At 38.1% G+C, this 23,838-nt stretch overlaps 2 protein-coding genes across 2 annotated transcripts; both read left to right on the forward strand.

Moving 5' to 3' along the window:
• On the forward strand, positions 494–2,899 carry LOC109842133 (histone-lysine N-methyltransferase CLF-like). Its single transcript, XM_020411041.1, has 6 exons — positions 494–498; positions 603–734; positions 859–949; positions 2,041–2,088; positions 2,161–2,289; positions 2,386–2,899. The coding sequence occupies exons 1-6, from the start codon at positions 494–496 to the stop codon at positions 2,656–2,658; spliced, it is 678 nt and encodes a 225-aa protein (XP_020266630.1). The 3' UTR covers positions 2,659–2,899.
• On the forward strand, positions 6,854–8,734 carry LOC109843141 (pathogenesis-related genes transcriptional activator PTI6-like). Its single transcript, XM_020412074.1, has 3 exons — positions 6,854–6,926; positions 7,038–7,210; positions 7,317–8,734. The coding sequence occupies exon 3, from the start codon at positions 7,398–7,400 to the stop codon at positions 8,271–8,273; it is 876 nt and encodes a 291-aa protein (XP_020267663.1). The 5' UTR covers positions 6,854–6,926; positions 7,038–7,210; positions 7,317–7,397; the 3' UTR covers positions 8,274–8,734.

The raw sequence follows: 23,838 nt of genomic DNA on the forward strand, positions 1-23,838 counted from the left end.
CTCCTAACTAGAATTTCCTATATCTGAGGCTTTTGTAACAAGTAGGCCACAATGACATGGTTAGGCTGAAAATCACTTGGGTCTTATTTAGGATGAGAATACTTGTTCCCTTGTTTGGTTTGCGGGAATGGGTGGCAATAGAATGCTCATTCCCACTTCTCATTCACGCGTACCAGGCACAACATGTTTTTGGAAGCTAGAATGCCAATTTTGACTTCTCAACCATTCCCATATTTTGTGAGAATGGGCATTCCCAATGAATTGGTAAGGAATAAGATGGAATGAAAAAAAAATCAAAATACACACTAACTGTGCCGTGATTGCTTATTAATTACCCATTACCCATGCCAAAATTAAAAAGATTGTCATTCCCACTTAATTCTCTAATTGCACCTAGAAGTGAGAACGGAAATGAGCGTTCCATTCCCCATACTAATTTGGTTCCATTCCTTATTTTATTCCATTCTCAGTTGATCTCATTCCCGTGTACTGAATGGGGCATTAGGGTTACACCTATCTTCCTTTGGATGAAACCCTTAGGACTATAAACTTACTGGGTTGTGCTTTGCTTTTTGATAGTTTATTATCTTTGTCAACAACAGGTGTCCCAAGATATGCAAGAATCGGTTTCGAGGGTGTCATTGTGCAAAGAGCCAATGTCGAAGTCGTCAATGCCCATGTTTTGCTGCTGATAGAGAATGTGATCCTGATATTTGCAGAAATTGCTGGATTGGGTATGATTCTCAAAGCCTAACGATAGTATACTTTCCTGACTTTGCTCACAATGTGATCATTTTCATAAGTTCGGTAATAATTCCAATTATATTTTCACTATTATCTCTATATTTTTCTATGTAGGTGTGGTGATGGTAGTTTAGGTGTACCTAGTCAAAGAGGAGATAATTATGAATGCAGGAACATGAAGCTTCTCCTGAAACAACAGCAAAGGGTAAAGTTACCTATGAAATTACATTCTTCAATTAATGCGTTTTTAATGTTCACTGCCATTTCGTATATTAGCAGATTGGTAAACAAACAAGAAACTTTTACATGAGCTATTGAATATGAATATTGTTAACTACCAGTTCTTCTAAGTTTTCGATGTTAGATTGCAGACTTCAGTTTAGTTGCAATGGTCTGTTACAAATTCTATTGTGGACCTTGTGGGCTGCAAACCTGTAGTCTATGGAATAACATTACTTGTTGTGTAGTATAATATCAGCAGTGCTAGCCCCATGGATAGTGCCTTGTCCTTTTGTGATGCTAGATTCTCTGTTGATAATCTTTAATTTCATTCTTTGGCCACCTTCAATGAATCATTTCAGTACCAATACACAAGAATAATGGGAATATACAAAGTTGTTCAAGCTAACGCTGTATCACATTTTATGAGCAATGGCATGAAACTTGGGTGAGGGTAATTAAGCAATGACTCAGAAAAGAGACTAGTTTATCGCAAAACCAATTTGATTATGTGTGTGAGGTTAACTATGAAACTTAAGTACGAAAATGATTGATGGGTAGATAGAAGGAGAAGAGAAAGGATATACAAAGTGTGTTTTATTAATCCAAAAAAATAGTGCAATGAATTTTAGAAAATGAACAGTTGTCTAGTAGGTATATTGATGCAATTAAATGTATATATGTTGGAGAAATAAGTAGCACGGGAAGAAATGAAGGAGAGATAATTATACACAGAATACAGGATAAAATATAACAACTCAATTAGGGTTGTTTGGCTGCGTGCATGAGGTCTGCAAAATGCACTGAAGCAATAAGATTATAATTAATTAAATTAGGAGAACCTAGAGGTAGGTGCAGAAGAACTTATTGAAAGCAATTACGAAGAATATGATATTGGTTGATGTAGCTTTTATTTTTGTTTTACTTCTGTGCTACAGGAATCCTTTGAACACTTGCTTGATTTGTGATGATTTTTTCGAAATGAAAGTTTTAGTCATGACCTCCCTAATTTTTTTTGGTTCTATCGTTGAAAAAAAATGAAGCAAACCTTTTATATTTAGCGATATATGCTTGTAGGTTTTACTTGGGAGATCTGATGTTTCGGGTTGGGGTGCTTTCCTCAAGGTAAAACTATCTCCACAAATTTCTAATTTTCCTTCTACCTTCAAACAAGTGACGACTTGATGTTTTCTACAGAATAGCGTTGGAAAACACGAATACCTTGGGGAGTACACCGGGGAGTTAATCTCTCATAGAGAAGCGGATAAACGCGGGAAGATATATGACCGTGAAAATTCATCTTTTCTTTTCAACCTCAATGACCAGGTATGTCTTTTTTTTTGTGCCCCTTTGTCAATAAAAAGCTTGCTGGTTATACTTACACCACGGTATCTCTTTGACTTTTCTATTATTTTGGTGCAGTTTGTTCTGGATGCTTATCGGAAAGGTGACAAGTTGAAGTTTGCCAACCATTCCCCTGATCCGAACTGCTATGCAAAGGTTATAATGGTAGCAGGGGATCATAGAGTTGGTATATTTGCAAAAGAGCGAATAAGTGCAGGAGAGGAGCTCTTCTATGACTATCGCTATGAGCCAGATCGAGCTCCTGCTTGGGCGAGAAAACCTGAAGCTCCTGGCTCCAAGAAGGATGGCACAACTTTCCCTTCAGTTGGCCGAGCGAAAAAGATTGCTTGAATTGAAATTTGGACTATAGGGATAGCTACCCATTCGATTATTATTCCTTACGCATTTCATTTATTGCTAAAATCGATATCATTCCTCAATTTAAAACCCTCAATGACCAGACCATTCACGTATATTACTACTACTCGTTGAGAATTATGCCCACTACTTCTTACTCTTTTCTCAAAACTCTGTGACAAGTTATATGCTGTTAACGAAACGTATAATTTATTTTAAATGGCGCATTTTGTTAGCTTCGTTAGCACTTTCTGATGAATGCTCCCTATTGCTATGAGAAACTTTTGAATCAGGCAGGGAGTACCTATTTATGCAATATGTTGCTAATTGTTTTTTTTTAGTTAAATTGGTTTATGGTTGTCTGATTATTCTCTTATTTTCAGGCCACGTTGAGTGCTGTCGGAACAATTAAATTTGTAGCCGATGAGAAGTTTGAACTTAGAGGCTGCTTTGTTTATTGTATCTAACTAAGCAAATTCTAGTTGCATGCCACTACGGTTCCTGCAACTGTTTGTCACGTGCAATGCCAGCCGTACCCCTAGTCGCTTGGTTTAACAACGAAGTTCTGCAATTTGTAACTATAGTTGTCAAAATGCAGTTTCAGTTGTAGTTATAGTTTCTTTGGTTCGATGATAAAGTTTTGCAGTTTTCTGACTATAGTTGTAGCTGTAGATATTTGTTAGACCTTTTGGACTTTTCTTCTTCCAAGTTGGTTGCGATTGGAGTTGTGATTTAGAGCATGTTTGGCATGCTTAGCAAATGATTTATTGCTACTAAAAAATAAGCCGGAGTTATCTAGCTTATTTTTTTGGGTGGGTTATATGTCACAAAGTTTGACCAGATGAAAGTTCATGATATTCGTCGTATTTCACAAAATTCCGAGTCTCATTTATCTCTCTCCAATCTTATTAAAGGTTTTTTCATTGTTTTGACTGTAGTGATGACGAAACACTCTACTATTAAAAATGAACTGTTATCCTCTAAATTTATCAATCACTTTTGCTTAAAACCCGCTTGTTTATTCTATTTGCAGATTAGAAGCTACATGGGTTATAATCCAAAATTACCCGTTAAATTCTCTAGAGGGTAATAAGTTTATAACTGTGATTAATGTCCACGTTTGTGCAAGTCATCGACTGTAACAGGAGCTTTTTATAAATATATAGAGCGATGCTTCAAAATTAGATTTTTATTTATTTTTAATTATAAGGGTAACATTGTAATTATAGTAATATTTTCCTTCTCACTTCATCATCCCAAACGTTTCGCAAATTTCTACACTAAAAAATTCTTATGCGTATTCCTCAGCAAGCCAATAAATAATTAGCATCATCAACAAGTCTATACAAATAAACTTTTAATTTAACAGACTTCAGGTTATTTTAAATCTTCTCCCTCAAGTCCCTTTCCCTTAATTTTCAAAACCCTCTCTGCGTTCATAATAACCTTTTTAGTACCTGTGACCGCTTTGATGATAACATGGTCAAATTACAGTCGCTGCCATCGGTACTCCAAAAACTATTTATCGGAGAGCCAAGGTTGTTGGGCACGGAGGGCACAGATTATTAAACAAAGTTCACAAAATTTAAGATCATTACATTGGTGAATAGATGTAATACACGCACCAATTATTAAACAAAGTTCAAAATATCTTTTAGTTCTTTTCTTCTTCTTCTTGAGATCGTGGTTGCCTTGAGATTCATAAGTACGTGTCACAACTTTGTCCTTTGTATTCTGTCTGTTGCATGAAGTTGGAACCTGTGTTTCTTTTGATGAAGCTCGCTGCTAGCATTGTTCTGCTGGTTAACTACCTTAATTTGTCTTTAGATTCTCATCGCTTTATCTTGTGCGCGCAGATGTTTTAAAAGGGTCTCCTGTTGCTAATTTGAGAAATAAACTATTTTGCTGGAGTTATCACTTATCAGTGGTTAACGTCCTTTGCTTTATCCTCCCAAAAAGAATTATTTCCCAAAATCTCAACCAAATTAAAGGAAAAAATAAAAGAAAAAAAAAACCAAAAAAAACTAAAAAAAAAGTGGAAGATTCAAAAAATAAATGAGCTATACAGAGGCTTTATAGCACAATACCTGCTTTTGCTTATCATATTAATCTAAGACTATCTCCAATGGTGTCCTATTTAATTGTCATTCCCAACATGCCACATAATATTCTCTCTCTTCCACATAATCAAGATCACCCCACAAACATTCACCATTTCCAATGGTGTCTTATTCATGTCTAATTTGGACCCCACTATCACTTCTAAATATTCCAAATCACCAACATATCTACAAATAAACTCTATATTAAAAATAAATGAAAATGTATAATTGAGGGTAGTTGGGTAATTTGAGTAATAAATGAAAATTTTAAACAAAATATTTAACTTTATTAAAAATAAAGAAATAAAATTTTTTATTTTTAAAAAATAAATAAGAAAAGTGGATATTGATTTGTAGATAATTTTTTATTATGAAAAATGATAATTTTTATGAAAAAATATATTTACAAATAAACTCTATATCTATAAATTACTAAAAAGAGGAAGAAAGAGGAAGAAAGAAAAAAAAGAAAAAAAAAAGATGAAAGCTTTTTTCAAACACCGCGCGGATTTCCAGAAAAAGCATGGGCCCATGTTGAATTTGAGACCGTCTCATTTATTTGAGACAATGGAGTCTCTCTCCATCCTTGGTGGCAAATAAGACAACAAATAGGACACTAGTGGGTGTCTCTTTCCAATTAATAAGACTCCATTGCTGATAGTCTTAGAATAATCTATATCATTCACACTATTTTAATTGGAACCTTGTTCCTATTTATCTTTCTCTGCGAATTTCTTGAAAAAAATTGAAAACTTCTGATTCTGAAACTCGCTTCCAGTAGTCATTCCCTTCTATTTTTCTCAACAAACTTTTCGCCTGGATAAATATATAAATTTAATTGAGAATTTTGACTTTAACTTAATTTTAGATATCGGATCCACTTTTCTCACAGATTCCTAAGGACTACAAGGGAGCAAACAGATAATAGAGAGGATTCTTACTAGTATAATAGATGCCAACTCCAATTAAAACTAATAAGAAGAATATTTTAAAACTTTGTGGGAAAGAAAAATTTCGCTTCAACATTTTCCACGAATTTTTTTTTCTTTAATTAACTTTCTCCTTATCAGCGTCATAACCATCACTTTTCTTATAGATTCCTTAGAAGTGCGAGTGAGCAAATAGATTATATAGAGAGGATTCGATATAATAGATGCCAGCTCCAATTAAAATTAAGCAGGGTATTTCAAATTTTTGTCGGAAAGAAAAATTTATTTACAAAATTTTATATGAAATTTTTTTTACGAACTTTTTTCTTTATCGACATCATCACCATCTAGTATACATCATAATTTGAGAAAATCAAGTGGACCATGTCCACACCATTAAACGTGTATCAAAGAGATGTTAGACATTTGATCGGTGCACGAACTGCAAAGTCCAACGATGCAAGGGTACACATTTTTTAGTGCACATTTAATATCATATACCTAAAAAAAAATTGATACATTTCTACAAAAATTACATGATAAAAACATGTATAACATGTCAATTATTAACATTTATGTCTACTATGCCAGCGTTACTGTACGTGTATAGGCTTTAATTTCGACTTAAAAATTTATTGCTAAAAGTCATATCTATAAACAAGTTTCGCGCACATCATGTTGATTTTGTACTATCAAAGTTATAGCTACTAAATATAATCCAATCACACAAAATCTCATGCGCGCATCACGAAAGAGATTCTATGCCTCATCTTTTTAATTTTTATTTCCAATCATCTACCTTCCTTTTTTTTTTCTCCCCCCTCTCTCTCTCTCTCATTATATGTATACAGAACCCATGAAGAGTAACAAACTACCTAAAAGTTAGTAATATTAACAACAAATAGCACAAAAACCGGGTCTCGGAAAAGGTCCAATTCCATCAAATATATAACCTTTTTAAAATTAATTAATTGTTTTAGTTATTTACTTTCCTATTTGACTCTATCACCCTACTAAATATAACCCGTAAAATCTTGAACAAATATCAAAACAAACCAAGGAAAAACAATCTTTTTATGTCGATTACTATCCTAAAACCACTCAAATATTTTCAAAAAAGACGTTTCTAATACTTCTCTCCCAAGTTAATTAACATAATAAATTCTCACCGTCAGTTTCGTTTTCTCATGCCCCACCCTCTCCAGTTTAGAGAGGAGAAGAAATTTAAGAGGTCAGTTTACTTTTTTTTTTTTTTATCTCTCTCTGCACATAATAATTAAAATTAAATGATCACATAGTTTTTACAATGCTATCGTAGTAAAAAAAAAAAATTTTTTTGCAGGTTTATTGATTGGATTCTGATCCCTTATAATATTGTACATTTTCCCTCCATTTTTGGAGTGTTAAGAGAAAGTTGCGCAAGGGTTTTATGTCTTCTGCTGCGGAAAGCAAATTTGAGTTCTCATCCCTCACTTCAACCCCTCTTTGTTGCTCCATGCAACTGAAATCCGTAAGGTACGGACACATTTTTCTATCCCCAGCGGATTCAGTCTAATGCATAAATTTTTTTCCTTCGATTTTTTTTATTTTTTTAATTTTGTTCCTATTTCTGTCGTCGCAGAGTCGGCTTTGGAGTCAAGTACTCTGGATTTCTACACATAAAGATTTTTCTCGAGAGGTTCTTTAGCTCGAAATCAAGGAGATGCCAATGCCTTTGCAGAGGAGAAGTTTGAGGATAAGGGCAAACAAACTGATCAACTCATCAGCTCCAGCAATTTCAAAGGAATTCAGAGAGAAGCATGAGATCATGGAGAAATCGACGTTATTAATTTGTCCAAGAAAAATCCGCGTTATCTATGATGATCCTGACCTGACCGATTCTTCCTCGGATGAAGAAGATGGTCGTCACGCGAGGAGAAAAAGGACGGTCTTGGAGGTCACGATCCCAAAAAATGGCCCTTTGGAAAAAGAAAACAAAACTACGGACGCTCCTAATTATAAAAGAAATAACAATAATAATAAATATAAAGGAGTAAGACAGCGCGCGTGGGGGAAGTGGGCAGCGGAGATCCGAGACCCGATAAGGAAAGAACGGGTCTGGCTCGGTACCTTTTGTACGGCCGAAGAGGCTTCTAACGCTTATCAGGAGGCGGCGAAGCGGATCCAGGAGCAAAAGAACGCGACGTCGAATTTATCGAAAAAGAACATTCGCGAGGTGAAAATATCGAGCCCGGCGATTTCTTCGGGAGAGAATGAACCCGTTCGTAATTCTCCCTCTTCTGTTTTACACGCGCCCGACCCGATTACAGAAAATGCGGTAGGAGTTTGCAACGAGGATGGGCGATTATTTGCGGGAATGTTGGAGGAGGAGAAAGATGTGCGAATACCAACTTTGGATTTGTATTTTGGGTTGGATTTGGATATGGGTTTGGGCTCGCACTCGGAGCTGTTTAGGGAAGTGGAGGATATGGAATTCAATGATCTCAAATTGGAGGATGTTTCGTTTATGAGTTGTGGAAATTACAAAGACGATTTCCCAAGTTTGGATAGCATAGATTGGAGGGATTTTGAGTTGTAAGAGCATCTCCAACAGCCTCCCTATCTCATGTCCTAGACTAAATATAGGGAGTAGGAGGGGAAAAAGTTGCTCCAACAGGCTCGCTATGTTGGAGACTAAATAATAGGGAATATGATTTGGTATCCCAAATCAAGGATATAACAAAGCGACTCCCTATATTTAGTCTTAACATACGAAACATTGTTAGAGCAACTTTCCCCCCTCTTACTCCCTATATCTAGTCTAGGACATGAGATAAGGAGTCATTTGGGGAGTATTGTTGGAGCACTTACTCGTTATTTGGCTCCCTATTTCTTAGTATTCTCTTTTTTTTAGTCTAAGAGGGAAAATAAAAGAGTATTCTCTTTTTTCTTTCTTGGGCTTTTCTCGGATTTATTTATCAATTTAACAAATGTCGAGCAATTCCTTTACTAAAATTGAGCAACTTTATATGCCATGTTTATGTAATTGCGTCTTTTTAAGCTTTCTCTTTTGTTATGTTCGATCTTTGGCAGCAAGGAGTTTGTTAACCAAGATAATTGTTGAAAAAAAAAACTTTGTTACTAGTATTAAATAAAGCTTGTAGGCTAGTACCAGATGTTATCTGTTCGTGTTTAGTTTAGTCTGTACTTCTGCCTTTTTGAGAGTGATCAGCATATTTGCAGGACCTCAGAAATATTTGTAATCTTTCTATCAGAAAATGAAGAATGTTGTCACAACATTTCATGATTTTACTGCATAAGCTATTATGATCAAGTACGTGTGTTGAGATCAAGCCGCAAACTCATAATTAAGGATTAACATATGTATACCAAGGGAGAAGTCGAGTCAAAGCTCAAAGAACTCATATTCGTATGACAAATATAGACGTAAGTATATGTACATTGTAGGGCCAAAAAGAACTCATATTCATGTCCGCCCAAAATTAAAAAAAAAATACGATAGAAAATATGTACGTATACCATTGACGTGACACAAATTAGTGTTAGCTATAATCCTAGTACGTGATAATTTGAGAATTGAAATGGTCCATTGTTACATTAACTTCACATAAACTAACTAAAGTCGGGGAGGGTCGATCCGTTTACTCTTTATTTGTATCTACATTTTGTATTCATATATATCCTATAAAATAAAAATTTTAAAAAAGTTCATGGCTATATATAGTTATGTGGTAGTACCCCACGGGATAAGAAAATCATTGGGTGCGAATGCCGTGAATATATCCATATCCTTTTTCATCACTAAAGATAATCATGCGAAAACTCTTAAAATAATTTTATTAACCTTAAATCTTTTGCTATCCAATTCTGGCGCAACATTTAAGATCTGTGTATTAATTCACTTGATAAGAATGATCTTGATCTTATTGCTGGTAATTGTGGTGTCATTCTTTCGGAGAAATCTATGAGTATTATTCAATCCAAAGAAGTAGAGAGGAATATAGAGGCTAAATGATGATTGCCTGTTTTTTGGGTCAGTTGTTGGTTTGGTTTATATTTTCCTTCTTCATGAAATTTATTTCTTGGAATGTTCGGGGTCTCAATGGCCCGATTAAAAGGCGGATGGTTAAGGATTATCTCCATAGTCATTATATTGATGTTGCTGGTTTTCAAGAAAGTAAACTTTGTGATCCTTCTCCTAAAAAACTTCAATCAATTGGGGGCATGAGACTTTCTCAATGGTGTCATCTTAATTCCACAGAATCTAGAGGAGGAGTTTTAGTAGGTTGGTCTGATGCTTTTTCCTTAGTTCAGTCTTATGTAGGGATCTTCTCTGTTTCAGTTCATCTTCATCATAAACCAACAAATTGGTCTTTTATTTTCACATCCGTTTATGCTCCTACTGACAGAGAAGATAGAGCAGTTTGCTGGTGGGAGTTAGACAGAATTCGTTTCATTCTTCCTGGTCCGTGGATTTTATGTGGAGATTTCAATGTTACTTTATCCTCTGATGAACGTAATGGTCGTGATGGATCTCTTAGGGATATTAAGTCTTTTAGGGACTTCATTTCCTCTTTATCACTCATTGATTTACCTTTATCTGGTAGATGCTTTACTTGGTCAAATAAAAGGCATAACCCCTCTTTGGCAAGACTTGACAGATTTCTTATTAATTCTGATTGGGAAAATAAGTTTCCTTTGTGCATTCAATCCTCTCCACCTGCAACTGGTTCTGATCATTTCCCTATTATTCTTGATAGTGGTGGGATGAAGAGTTTTCATCCTATTTTTCGTTTTGAGAGAAGTTGGTTCCATAACACAGACTTCATCCCTTTTGTTTCTAAATGTTGGCTTTCTTTCCAAGTTCATGGTAATCCTGTTGATATCTTCATTTTTAAATTAAAGCTCCTTAAGAAAAGGCTTAAATGGTGGAAAAAGAATGTCCTTGGATGTATTTCTTCTAGAAAGTCAAATGTCTTAACAAAAATCAATGCCTTTGATTTGATTGAAGAGCAAAGGCCTCTTTCAGATTCGGAGTTTAATGAGAAGCAATCTCTTCATGATTCTTATATATCTATCATTAAGGAAGAGGAAACTTATTGGCATCAAAGATCTCGTGTACAATGGTTAAAAGAGGGTGATGCAAATACATCCTTCTTTCACAAAACAGCCTCCTTCCATAAAAAAGCTAACTTCATATCCTCAGTTACCTATCAAGACAAAGATTTCATTGGAGATGAGGATGTCTCTAAAGCTTTTTTCAAATATTATCATGACTTGTTTGGGCATACCAAAAATAAACACATGCATCTTGATTGGTCTACTCTATATCCTGAACAAGAGACTAATCTATTATCTCTGAAAGATCAATTTTCTGAAGCAGAAATTAAAAGTGCTGTGTTTGGTATGAATGCAAATAAAGCTCCAGGACCTGATGGTTTCTCTATGGCTTTTTATCAAACTTTTTGGGATTTGATTAAGACAGATCTTATTGCTCTTATGCATTTTTTTCATGACAACCCATCCCATATCTACAGAGTCAACAAAGTTTTTATCACTTTGGTCCCCAAAATCAAGGACTGTTCTAAGGTGACAGATTTCAGACCTATTAGCCTTATCAATTGCATTTTTAAAATTTCCTCTAAAATTTTGGCAAATAGGCTGTCACATCACATGTCATCTTTGGTTGCATCTTCACAATCTGCTTTTCAAGCTGGAAAATCTACTCTTGATTCTATTCTCCAAGCTAATGAAATGATTCATGCTTGTTCAAAAAAAAAGAAGGAAGTTGCTATGTTTAAGATTGATTTTGCTAAAGCTTTTGATTCTATAGACTGGGCTTTTCTCGTTGACTTGTTGAGAGCTAGGGGCTTTGGAACTAGATGGTGTTCATGGATTCTTCAAATTATTTCATCCTCTTCTTGTGCTATTCTTGTTAATGGTTCTCCCACAAAGTTTTTCCCTTGTAAACGAGGCATTAAGCAAGGTGATCCTTTATCCCCAATGTTATTCAATATTGCTGTAGATGTTTTGAACAAAATGATCATGAACAATGCTGAGGAGGGTCTGTTATCATCTCTTGGTCTTAAGCATCCTTTAAATCTTCTGAGGATACTTCAATTTGCTGATGATACACTGCTTTTTGTAAAAAGCTCCCTACATGATATCTCTATTCTTAAAACAATTCTCTACATTTTTGAGGACGTTTCTGGTCTGAGCATTAACTATTCCAAATCTTCTCTTATATATTTTGGCAATATCCATCGCAAGGCCCATGCTCTAGCGTCTTCACTGGACTGTAAAGTTGCTCAACTTCCTATCAAGTATCTTGGGTTACCTCTTAAATATGGCAAGTTATCAAAATCAGACTGGCAGCCACTGATAGACAATCTCTATAGGAAACTAGCATCCTGGAAGAAGAATGTTTTATCTTACGGTGGGAGACTGGTCCTGTTAAATTCAGTCCTTACTTCAGTTCCTTTATACTATATGTCTTTTTATAAGCTACCTAAATGGCTTATTAAAGACATTGATAAAATCAGGAAACACTTCTTATGGACAGGAAAGACAGATCCTAATTCCTTCAAATGCCTCGTTAACTGGAAGAAAGTCTGTTTAACTAAAGATGAGGGAGGTCTAGGAGTTAAGGATATTTCATTGTTCAATTGTTCTCTTTTATCCAAATGGCTATGGAAGTGTTTGGATAGAAATTCAACATCTGGCAATTTTCTTCACCATCTTTATGTTCACAATAACACTAATTTGCAGGCCACAGTCTTCAAGTCATCTAACTCATCATTCTGGAATGATGTTTTATCTAAAAAGGATGCTTTTTTCATAACATAAAATGGTTGATTGGCTCTGGAGATAGTATAAGATTCTGGGAAGATAAGTGGACTGGCTACAGCAACTTAGCTAGTATTTTCCCTGAATCTTACAAGTTAGCCTTGTGGGAAGATAAGTGGACTGGCTACAGCAACTTAGCTAGTATTTTCCCTGAATCTTACAAGTTAGCCTTGTCCTCTAATGCATCTATTAGAAGCCAAGGTCTCTATATTGATAATGAGTGGCAGTGGCATTTATTGATGAGAAGAAGTATTCTTCCTCGTGCTCAAGCAGAGAAAACTGATCTTCTGAATCTCATCAAAGATTTTCATGCTTCTAATAACTGTGATCAACCTACATGGATTATCACCTCTAACAGACAGTTCTCGGTCAAATCTTTTTACAATTTCCTTGTAAGGAGAGGCATTAAGAGTCCTTTATACAAAGTCATTTGGAATGCAATTATCCCCTCCAAAGTTCGCATTTTTCTCTGGCTTCTCTCTCTAAACAAAGTGCATACTAAAGAGATTCTTCAGCTTAAGGGCTGGCTTGGAGATTCTCTTTGTTCTTTTTGTGGGCTTGATTTGGAAACCAGAGAACATTTGTTCTTTTCTTGTCCTATATCCAGAAAAGTTTGGCAGCACTTCTTACACTACTTCTTACCTTTCAATTGGACTAATACTTTGGATGAGCTTATGAATAGGATTGAAACTCTGAGAGGAATGGAAGGTTCACTTTGGAGAACCATTTTTGCTTCTGTTTGTTGGAGTTTATGGACTTCGAGGAATAAGTGCATTTTTGATCAAATTCCGTTCTCTGTTAAGTCTATTATTAACTTCTCTATATCTTGTTTAAAGGACTGGACAGGCTCTGGTAATGGAGTGGCAGCTCAGACTATTCAAGCTAAACTGGAGAAAGACCCAATTAGCAGAATCATTTAACAGCTTATAAGTAATGGGATTGTGAATGTCAGTTTTTTGGAGATATGTACATATGAACAGTTTTTGTAGTTTTCTTGAAATTTTGTGGCTATTGGACTATAGAAAGTTTAGTTTCTTGTTACTATATATATGGCTGGCTTTGGTTCTTTCTTATATCTGTGTCAACGGTGAATGACGGCAAGACCCTCTCTTCATCTTCACGGATGTTTGAAAGAAGAAAGTCATATATCACTAGTTCTGAGAAACTATCTTTTCTATCTTCCAATTCTTTGGATATATATCATATCCTTTTTTTGTAACTACTTTTTTGATTAATACAAATGACAGGGTATATCCCTTGTTTTTCCTCAAAAAAAAATATTAACAAGAGAGGAGGAGAAAAAACATATGATTAAATAATATTAGGTTGACCACACCTAGTGTAGCAAATATTTAAAATTCATTTATTTGTATTATTTGGACACTTCACATCTAGTTGAATATTCTACAGTAAAGAATATCAATTGGAAATGAACCACACAAAGCTTGAATTAGTTATATTTTGGATTCAACAACAAAGGTGAAATATGATATTATGAGAATTCTCCAATCAAGTAATGATACAAGTGTAGGCTGTCTAAAAATCACAATAGATAGTTAATCCTCCATCAAACACCGATGATGGAATTTACAATCTGACGACTTCCAGAAGGCTACAATTTGAGGACTTTCACGTAGAAGGTTACAATCTGACGACCTTCATAACAACTAATGAAGGCCCCAATTCAACAGCATTCACAATCAACATCGGGAGTTACAATCTGACGACTCTTATATTTTCAAGGAGCCAAGACGAAGATTACAAGAGGACGATCTGTGCAAAGCTCTAGCAAAAGAGACTACAAATTGACGGTCTCTTCATATTAGAATGCAAATATCTCTCAAACCGTAAGGAATTTGGCAAAACGGAGGAAGCGAACCAAAGCCTTTGGCTTGGTTCGGATGGCCCCGTCTCGTCGAGATAGCCGATTTTCATATGTAATTCGTCCAATTCCGACGTACGGTTTGAAAGTTATGACATGTTCTTCGTAGCAAGTTGTATTCTGAAGTCCGTCTGCAAGACTGGACTTCGTCAGAACATTGGACTTAGCCTGAAGCTCGCCAAGCCCGCCTAAGTTTCGCCACTGCATTACAGAGTCAAAACGCCCAGGCTTAACTCTGCGTTTTCAACATCAAAACGCAGAGTTAATCTCTAAAATAGCACAACTGTGCGTTTTCAGCCGTTAACAGGCTCAACTCTGCGTATTCAACATCTAAACGCAGAGTTAATCTCTAAAACAACACAACTGTGCGTTTTCAGCCTTTAAACAGGCACAACTCTGCGTTTTCAGCCTAAAACGCAGAGTTCATCTCTAAAACAGCACAAACTGTGCGTTTTCAGCCTTTAAACAGGTCAACTGTGCGTTTTCAGGCCAACTGTGCGTTTATGGGCTCAACTGTGCGTTTTTAGCCTGAAACAAGCCAACTGTGCGTTTATGGCCCAACTGTGCGTTTACAGCACGAATTGTGCGTTTTCAGCCTAAAACATCCCAACTCTGCGTCTCTCCATCTGTGCGTTTTCAGCCTTAACTGTGCGTTTACGGGCCCAGCTGTGCGTTTTCAGCCTCAACTGTGCGTTTTCAGCCCCAGCTGTGTGTTTTCAGCCTCAACTGTGCGTTTCAGGTCCAGAAACGCACAGTTCGAGCCCAGAACGCTGTTTTCAGCGTTTAACTCGTTCAAGCACGATTTGAACGGTTCCAGAACCGTTTTCTCCCCAAGATTTTAGGGGATCACTACCCTATCATGGAGAGATTTATGAGGGGCAGTTACACCCCATTAAACCCTCATTAAGGAGATATTTAAGGGGGCGGTTATACCCTTAACCCCCTATAAATACCTCAAAACTCAACTGAGTTCGGATCCTCTTTTTTTTGGGGGGGAGCTGACTTTTTGGGGATCCTTGATCGAGCATCTTGCCGCGTTCTGCAGCAACAAGGAGTTTTGGAGACCAGCAACAGGAGCTTCTTCCTTGGCTTATTAACCGAACTTTCGGTTCAAATCAACTCTTTTTCAAGAGTTCAAACTCGTTCAGAGTTATCAACTCGATCAGAGTTCAAAACTTGCTCTGCAAGTTCTTCTAAAACTCGTCAGAGTTATCAACTCGATCAGAGTTCAAAACTTGCTCTGCAAGTTCTTCTAAAACTCGTTCAGAGTTATCAACTCGTTAAGAGTTATTTTCAAACTTGCCACGCAAGTTCTCCACAGCGTCAAATCGTGAGGAGAAGACATCGTTCCAGTGAATCAAGACGTTCGGATCGTCAACGAGAAGCAAACTCGACGCGAGCATTCGAGGGAGGCATCTCATCGCCACCGTGAAGAACCCAGTTTTAAATAAAGGGGAGAATCAAATTCATTCTCCTCTCTTTTGTAATCGGAATCCAAATTGTAATTGATTTTGAGAGGAATACAAGTCAAATTTTTCTTTCATTATTTCTTTTACTGCAAATTTCCAACAAACAATTACTTAATTCTAATTTTCTCCTCATCACAATAGTAAGCTTTAATTAGTGTCTTAGACTCTTAACCTTCCATAACTCATTAATTAATGTGCTGAATACGAAAACTCACCAACCCCTTTGGCTTGAATTTAAATCTCCATCAAGTGACATGGCCAATTGAACTCCACGCATAATGCAAAAAATTCCTTCAGCTACACGATAGCCATGAGCTTTTAATGAAACTCCAAGGCTTTTCGTTTCCCGTTCGTTATCCTTATCATTATGCAACAACGCTTAAACTTTTATTGATTTCTATTGACTATATCTTTCATATCTCCCTCATTTCACCATCTCCGCTCTCATCTAAATTTCTCTCTCAACTCCACATTCTCCTCTGTCTTCCTTCCTCTTGGTCAATGCTTTGTTCTCCTCCTTCTCAATATCTAACCAGCGTTAGCATCTTTCAAATTCAATCTCAAGCCTGTCATTTGTCGAAGTTAAACGCAGACATCAAACCTGCGTTGATCTGGCTGAATGCAACTCTCAGGAGTGCGTTTCGCAAACTGAACGCAACTCTCAGGAGTGCGTTTCTGAATCCGAACGCAGATCGCAGGACTGCGTTTCACTAGCAAAACGCAGACTTTGGTCTTGCGTTAATCAAGCTAAACACGACCCTCGTGTTCCTTCTTTGGAACACGATGTGATTCGTCGTGTTCAAAATGATCAACATGGATTTAAAATTCATGTTTACCAAGAACCAGTCCCATCCTTTAACGGACAGGGGGTTCCATCTCTACCCTCATGCTCTGTGAGAGGTGCCAAGGAAACTAAAGCTCCAAAGGTTGCTCCCATGCCAAAGGAAACCCTCTCCTTTAGCCGCCGAGATTACTCGAACAGCCCCACCTCTAAAGGAGTGGGCTCAGTTTATGACAAACGCAGCCTTCAGTGGTGCGTTGTGCAATCAAAACGCAACCTTCAAAACTGCGTGAATTTGGCAGAACGCAACTCTCAAGAGTGCGTTTCAGAACCAAAACGCAACTCTCAGGAGTGCGTTCAAGATCCAAAACGCAGACTTACAAACTGCGTTAACCAACAAAAACGCAACCGGCAAAGGTGCGTTTCATCAACAAAACGCAGACTTCGGTCTAGCGTTAGTAAAACAGAACACGACCCTTGTGTTTCTTCTTCAGAACACGATGCGATTCGTCGTGTTCAAAAAGATTAACGTGAACTCAAGATCCATGTTCACCAGGAGCCAGTCTCATCCTTTAATGGACAGGGGGTTCCATCTCTACCCTCACGCTCTGTGAGAGGTTCATCCCAAGTCTCTGACTTGCGGGAATTGCTGTCAATGTTCAACCGACCGACGAATGTCGTTTTGCTCAATAATCGACGACATCATCACAGGAAGAAGACTTTAGAGGTTGAATACCTTGGAGTCACTTCTAACATGGTTGGTAGAGGGAGATCATCAACCCTTAGTTCCGACGGGTCAGAGACAGATCATTCTCCAAGCGTCAGAGAAATCACTAACGAGTTTGAAGGAATCTACCAACGTACTCGGACTCGAACAGGAGCCATTCCTCCTATCAACTATCAGAGTTTAGCCAGAGGAACTAATTCCGATGACGAACACTCAGCCATTGCAGAGTCCCAGTCATCAAGCTCTTTTGTTGAACATAAGAGCTTCGCTTATATGACGGGAAACCATGAAGATCTCGCGAAGAGACTTGATGAACAGGAAGCCATGCTCAAATCTCAGCAGGAGGCCATCAATGAACTCATGGCCATGTTGACTCAAATCGTCGCAGACAAGGCCAAATCTCAAGAGACAGATTCGCCGCTTAGGCAAGAATCTTCTCGGAGAGGAAAAGCGTCTTCATCCCAACCTTACACAAGCAAAGGGAAGGGAAAAGTGGTTGATGATGCGGCTTCTGACCAAGAAACCCACAACCTGGAATCTTCCTCTGATGAAGGAAGAGAGACTGAGAACGAGCAGAATCTTCAGTCTGCCAAAATGGAAGAATTGGAAGCCCGCCTCAAAGCCCTTGCTAACAGAAGCGAGCTCTAAGATGAGGGAGTTATCAGACCCTATCCTGCCGAATGGGATGCAACCCTTTATCCTCCAAAGTTCGAAGTCCCGACGCTACAAACTTTTGACGGCACGGGATCACCGAACCAACATATTTATCATTTCAAGTCACAGACTGGAAATGTAATATCAAACGATGCCATACTGGCTCGATTGTTCATTAGCACCCTCAAGGGAATTGCCTTTGAATGGTTCAGGAAACTGCCTGCGGGCTGTATCCAAAAGTGGGCGGATCTAGAGAGACTCTTCCTGTCAAGATTCTTTGAAGAGGATACAGAAGTCTCCATCCATACCCTTCTTGCTACTAAGCAGAAGAAGAGGGAGTCCATCAAAGCCTTCGTCACAAGGTTTCGAAATATGGCTTTGCGCTGTTCGTCAGGTATGACACAATCTACCTTAGTAGAGACCTGTCGACACAACTTGCAAACCGACCTCCTAGCCCGAATAGGAGTTGCAGAATGCCGTTCTTGGAGACAACTAATCTCTCAAGGCGAACAGGCTCAAAAAATCATTGCCAGGATCAAAGCTGAAGAACAAAGTAGGCAGGATCAACCTGAGCAATCGGACCAAGCCCAACCTTCTCCAGAACAATCGGACCAAGTCTAATCTCCTCAGTCAGAAGGGGCAATCATCTTCAGTAGGATGGCGGGTCCAATAACTATCACGTTAACAGTTACCTCTGATAGTCAAACTCATCAGATAATGGCCTACCTGGTGAGGTGACTCTATTCCGACTTCATGGATAGTGCCTCACTAGGTGATGTGCCTTGTTTACCTCTTTTTCTTCCCCTGCTAAGCCTTAATCAAGACTGGGGGTTGGTTATTTGGAATCCATTGGATTAAGAGTAACGAATCTTTCACATCGTCAAGTTAACATTACACTTCTGACGATCATCATCCCCACAGAGTATGCATTCAACTTGCATCACTCCCAATTTGTCACGTTAACAATACACCTCTGACAAAACCCACTTATCAATCCTCGTCAATAGGATGATAAGTCCCCAAAGTTGCTCCAATTGCAACACAAATCCTGTCACGTTAACACTACACCTCTGACAAAACCCACTTATCAATCCTCGTCAATAGGATGATAAGTCCCCAAAGTTGCTCCAATTGCAACACAAATCCTGTCACGTTAACACTACACCTCTGACAAAATCCACTTATCGACTCTCTTCAATAGAGCGATAGGTCCACAAACTCGTCAAGTTAACACCACACCTCTGACGACCAAATCAACTTATCGACTCTCTCCAATTGAGCGATAAGTTCTCAAAATTGCTTCCATAGCAATATCTTTCTTGTCACGTTAACACTACACCTCTGACAAAATCCGCTTATCGACTCTCTTCAATGGAGCGATAGGTCCACAAACTCGTCAAGTTAACACCACACCTCTGACGACCAAATCAACTTATCGACTCTCTTCAATAGAGCGATAGGTCCACAAACTCGTCAAGTTAACACCACACCTCTGACGACCAAATCAACTTATCGACTCTCTCCAATTGAGCGATAAGTTCTCAAAATTGCTTCCATAGCAATATCTTTCTTGTCACGTTAACACTACACCTCTGACAAAATCCGCTTATCGACTCTCTTCAATGGAGCGATAGGTCCACAAACTCGTCAAGTTAACACCACACCTCTGACGACCAAATCAACTTATCGACTCTCTTCAATAGAGCGATAGGTCCATAAAATACTGTTATGTTAACATAACACCTCTAACAGTCAACCCCCCAATGAACTTGTTAATTCTTTCGGTGTTTCAAGCTACACAGGAAGAAATGACACCAAAAATCCATGCCTTCACGCATGGGGGACTTTATCTCGATCCCTAATTAGAGATAAGTCTGCATCTAACACATGCTGCCGGGTAGCCTATTCCCGTAATAATGGCAAAGCCTACGTATTCAATATCGTAGCAGGTCGTTATTAATAACGCCAAAATCCATGCCTTACACGCATGGGGAATTTTATCCTGAATCCTAAGTAGGGATAAGTCAATGTCTAACACACGTTGCCGGTTAGTCTTTTACCGTGAAAAGGACATCAAAATCCATGCCTCACACGCATGGGGGACTTTATCTCGATCCCTAAATAGAGATAAGTCTACGCCTAACACGCGTTGCCGGTTAGTCTTTTCCCGTCAAAATGACAAAGTCTATGTATTCAAAATCATAGCATCAAGACTAAGAGAGTTCATTCTCTTAGCACAACGTTACATGTGGAACGGACCTAGATAATTCACATGCTAGCCCGACTCAAACGGTAGTCGGTAAAGGCTTATCAAATCCGTTGATGGCTGAGGGTTTGCCAAAAATCCTATGCACGTTTGTAGGCCCATCAGCTTAATGGATGTGAGTCGAGACTTAAAACAGATGCGCCAAAGACAAGTCTCAAAGACTTAGTCAAAAATGCACGGAAGCCACTTCCATGTCTTAAGTCCAAAACGTTGAGATCAGACCCGCGATGCAAAAACCGAACGTCGAGGTCACACCCGTGTTCCAAATTCAACATGCAAGGGTGAAACCCGCATCTCAAGTTCAAAATGCAGGGTCCACCCCCACATTCCAGAAGCAGGATTATGGCACATACCTTCACACAGGTCCTGCATGGAAAATCCGTTCAACCAAGCTGCTTTCGAAGCGAGTACAGAGAACAACTCCTTTGTGACAAGGAATCAACAGCTCCAAGATCAGAATTGAGATCCAAAGTATTCCGAAAATTCGTCCCAGTCAACCGCGAACTTTCGAAAACTTTGGAGGGGGTTCTGTAGGCTGTCTAAAAATCACAATAGATAGTTAATCCCGTTACAATCTGACGACTTCCAGAAGGCTACAATTTGAGGACTTTCACGTAGAAGGTTACAATCTGACGACCTTCACAACAACTAATGAAGGCCCCAATTCAACAGCATTCACAATCAACATCGGGAGTTACAATCTGACGACTCTCATATTTTCAAGGAGCCAAGACGAAGATTACAAGAGGACGATCTGTGCAAAGCTCTAGCAAAAGAGACTACAAATTGACGGTCTCTTCATATTAGAATGCAGATATCTCTTAAACCGTAAGGAATTTGGCAAAACGGAGGAAGCGAACCAAAGCCTTCAGCTTGGTTCGGATGGCCCCGTCTCGTCGAGATAGCCGATTTTCATATGTAATTCGTCCAATTCCGACGTACGGTTTGAAAGTTATGACCTGTTCTTCGTAGCAAGTTGTATTCTGAAGTCCGTCTGCAAGACTGGACTTCGTCAGAACATTGGGCATGGGGAATTTTATCCTGAATCCTAAGTAGGGATAAGTCAATGTCTAACACACGTTGCCGGTTAGTCTTTTACCGTGAAAAGGACATCAAAATCCATACCTCACACACATGGGGGACTTTATCTCGATCCCTAAATAGAGATAAGTCTACGCCTAACACGCGTTGCCGGTTAGTCTTTTCCCCGTCAAAATGACAAAGTCTATGTATTCAAAATCATAGCATCAAGCCTAAGAGGATTCATCCTCTTAGCACAACGTTACATGTGGAACGGACTTAGACAATCCACATGCTAGCCCGACTCAAACGGTAATCGGTAAAGGCTTATCAAATCCGTTGATGGCTGAGGGTTTGCCAAAAATCCTACGCACGTTTGCAGGCCCATCAGCTTAATAGATGTGAGTCGAGACTTAAAACAGATGCGCCAAAGACAAGTCTCAAAGACTTAGTCAAAAATGCACGGAAGCCACTTCCATGTCTTAAGTCAAAATGTTGACCCGCGATGCAAAAAACCAAACGCCGAGGTCACACCTGTGTTCCAAATTCAACATGCAACGGTGAAACCCGCATCTCAAGTTCAAAATGCAGGGTCCACCCCCACATTCCAGAAGCAGGATTATGGCACATACCTTCACACAGGCCCTATGTGACAAATCCCTTCAACCAAGATGCCTTCGAAGCGAGTGCAGAGAACGACTCCTTTACGACAAGGAATCAACAGCTCTAAGATCAGAGTTAAGATCCAAAGTATTCCGAAAATTCGTCCCAGTCAACCGCGAACTTTCGAAAACTTTGGAGGGGGTTCTGTAGGCTGTCTAAAAATCACAATAGATAGTTAATCCCTCATCAAACACCGATGATGGAAGTTATAATCTGACGACTTCCAGAAGGCTACAATTTGAGGACTTTCACGTAGAAGGTTACAATCTGACGACCTTCACAACAACTAATGAAGGCCCCAATTCAACAGCATTCACAATCAACATCGGGAGTTACAACCTGACGACTCTCATATTTTCAAGGAGGGAGGCATCTCATCGCCACCGTGAAAAACCCAGAATTAAACAAAGGGGAGAATCAAATTCATTCTCCTCTCTTTTGTAATCGGAATCCAAATTGTAATTGATTTTGAGAGGAATACAAGTCAAATTTTTCTTTCATTATTTCTTTTACTTCAAATTTCCAACAAACAACAAGTAATATGATTGTATCGATAGAAGAAGCATCTGATGATAATTGTGCATCTTCTTCTTGCTGATTGTAGTAATGCAGTTTCTTAATTAATAAAATCACTTAATTTTCCATTAAAATGTCTAATTTTGTTGTTGCCCTTAGTTAAGGAAAGATTGTATCCACTTTGGTCTGCGAACAAGTTATTTACAAATAAAGTTTAGGAAAATTGCTTCCACACTCGTTGTGAAAAAGTAAGTTATGTTTTCAACCCCAGGTTGATAGGTCAAACCACCCAAAATGCCTTAGACTTTAATACCTTGTTTGGATGGAGGGTAGAGAAGGAAAGGGAAAGAAAGAGAAATTTGAATTTAACATTATTTGAGAGTTCTATTGGGATGGTAGAGGAGGCGAAGTTGAGGAAAATTTACACTAATTTATACTTGCTCTTTTCTTCCTTACCTTTCCTTTCCCCATCATATCTTTCCTTTTCTTCCCTTAGTGAACTCCCAAACATAGCATAAGATCTAACAACCCAAATTGAGGAGGAAAGGAGAAGGGAAGGGAAGGGAAAATTTATCCTCCCTTCCCTTCCCTTAATGAGCTCTCAAACAAAGTGTAAATATGAAACAATTATCCCCTTGTTCCCACCAACTTATGTTGATGCAATCCCGTATATTTGGAAACCCCAAAATACCCCTTGGATGATATATTATCTCCGATTCAATAGATGACAAAAATCTTTTTTCCCCTGAAAAAATGTAAAAGAGAGCATGTTAGAACATTGTGTGTACAATATATTTTATTTGTATAATAACAAACTTCCATTTATGATTGATATATTTTGTGAGATGATATATTTTAAGTATAAACAGGTATGAGCAAGATGTGGTTTGAAATGATGCAAAAATCAACACAAATGTTGATTTCAGCCATCGAACTAACCCTTGATGGTCAAGCATCTCATTGATGGTTACAGGAGCCGATCGGAGAAAAATAGAAACAAGAATTGACACCATCGATGATCTATGATGACCCATCAATGGTCATATGAACCATCAATGGTTACATAAGACAATTAAAGAAATTCAGAAACTAGAATCAGCATCATCGATAACTACAGTGTAACCTTTGATGATCATCAAGGGACATTGAAGACCGTGATCCACCGTCAATGGTTATGATGAAATTCGGCAGTTTTCAAGATTTAATCTTAGCCGTTCATCAACCCATTTGATCTCCCATTTGTACTCAGATTTAGGTATATATCTTCTATCATATCAAGATCTATTTAAGGGGAGTTGGAGATCATAATAAATAATAAA

The sequence above is a fragment of the Asparagus officinalis genome, chromosome 5 (genome assembly GCF_001876935.1).
Source record: "Asparagus officinalis chromosome 5, Aspof.V1, whole genome shotgun sequence".
Classification (NCBI taxonomy): Eukaryota; Viridiplantae; Streptophyta; class Magnoliopsida; order Asparagales; family Asparagaceae; genus Asparagus; species Asparagus officinalis.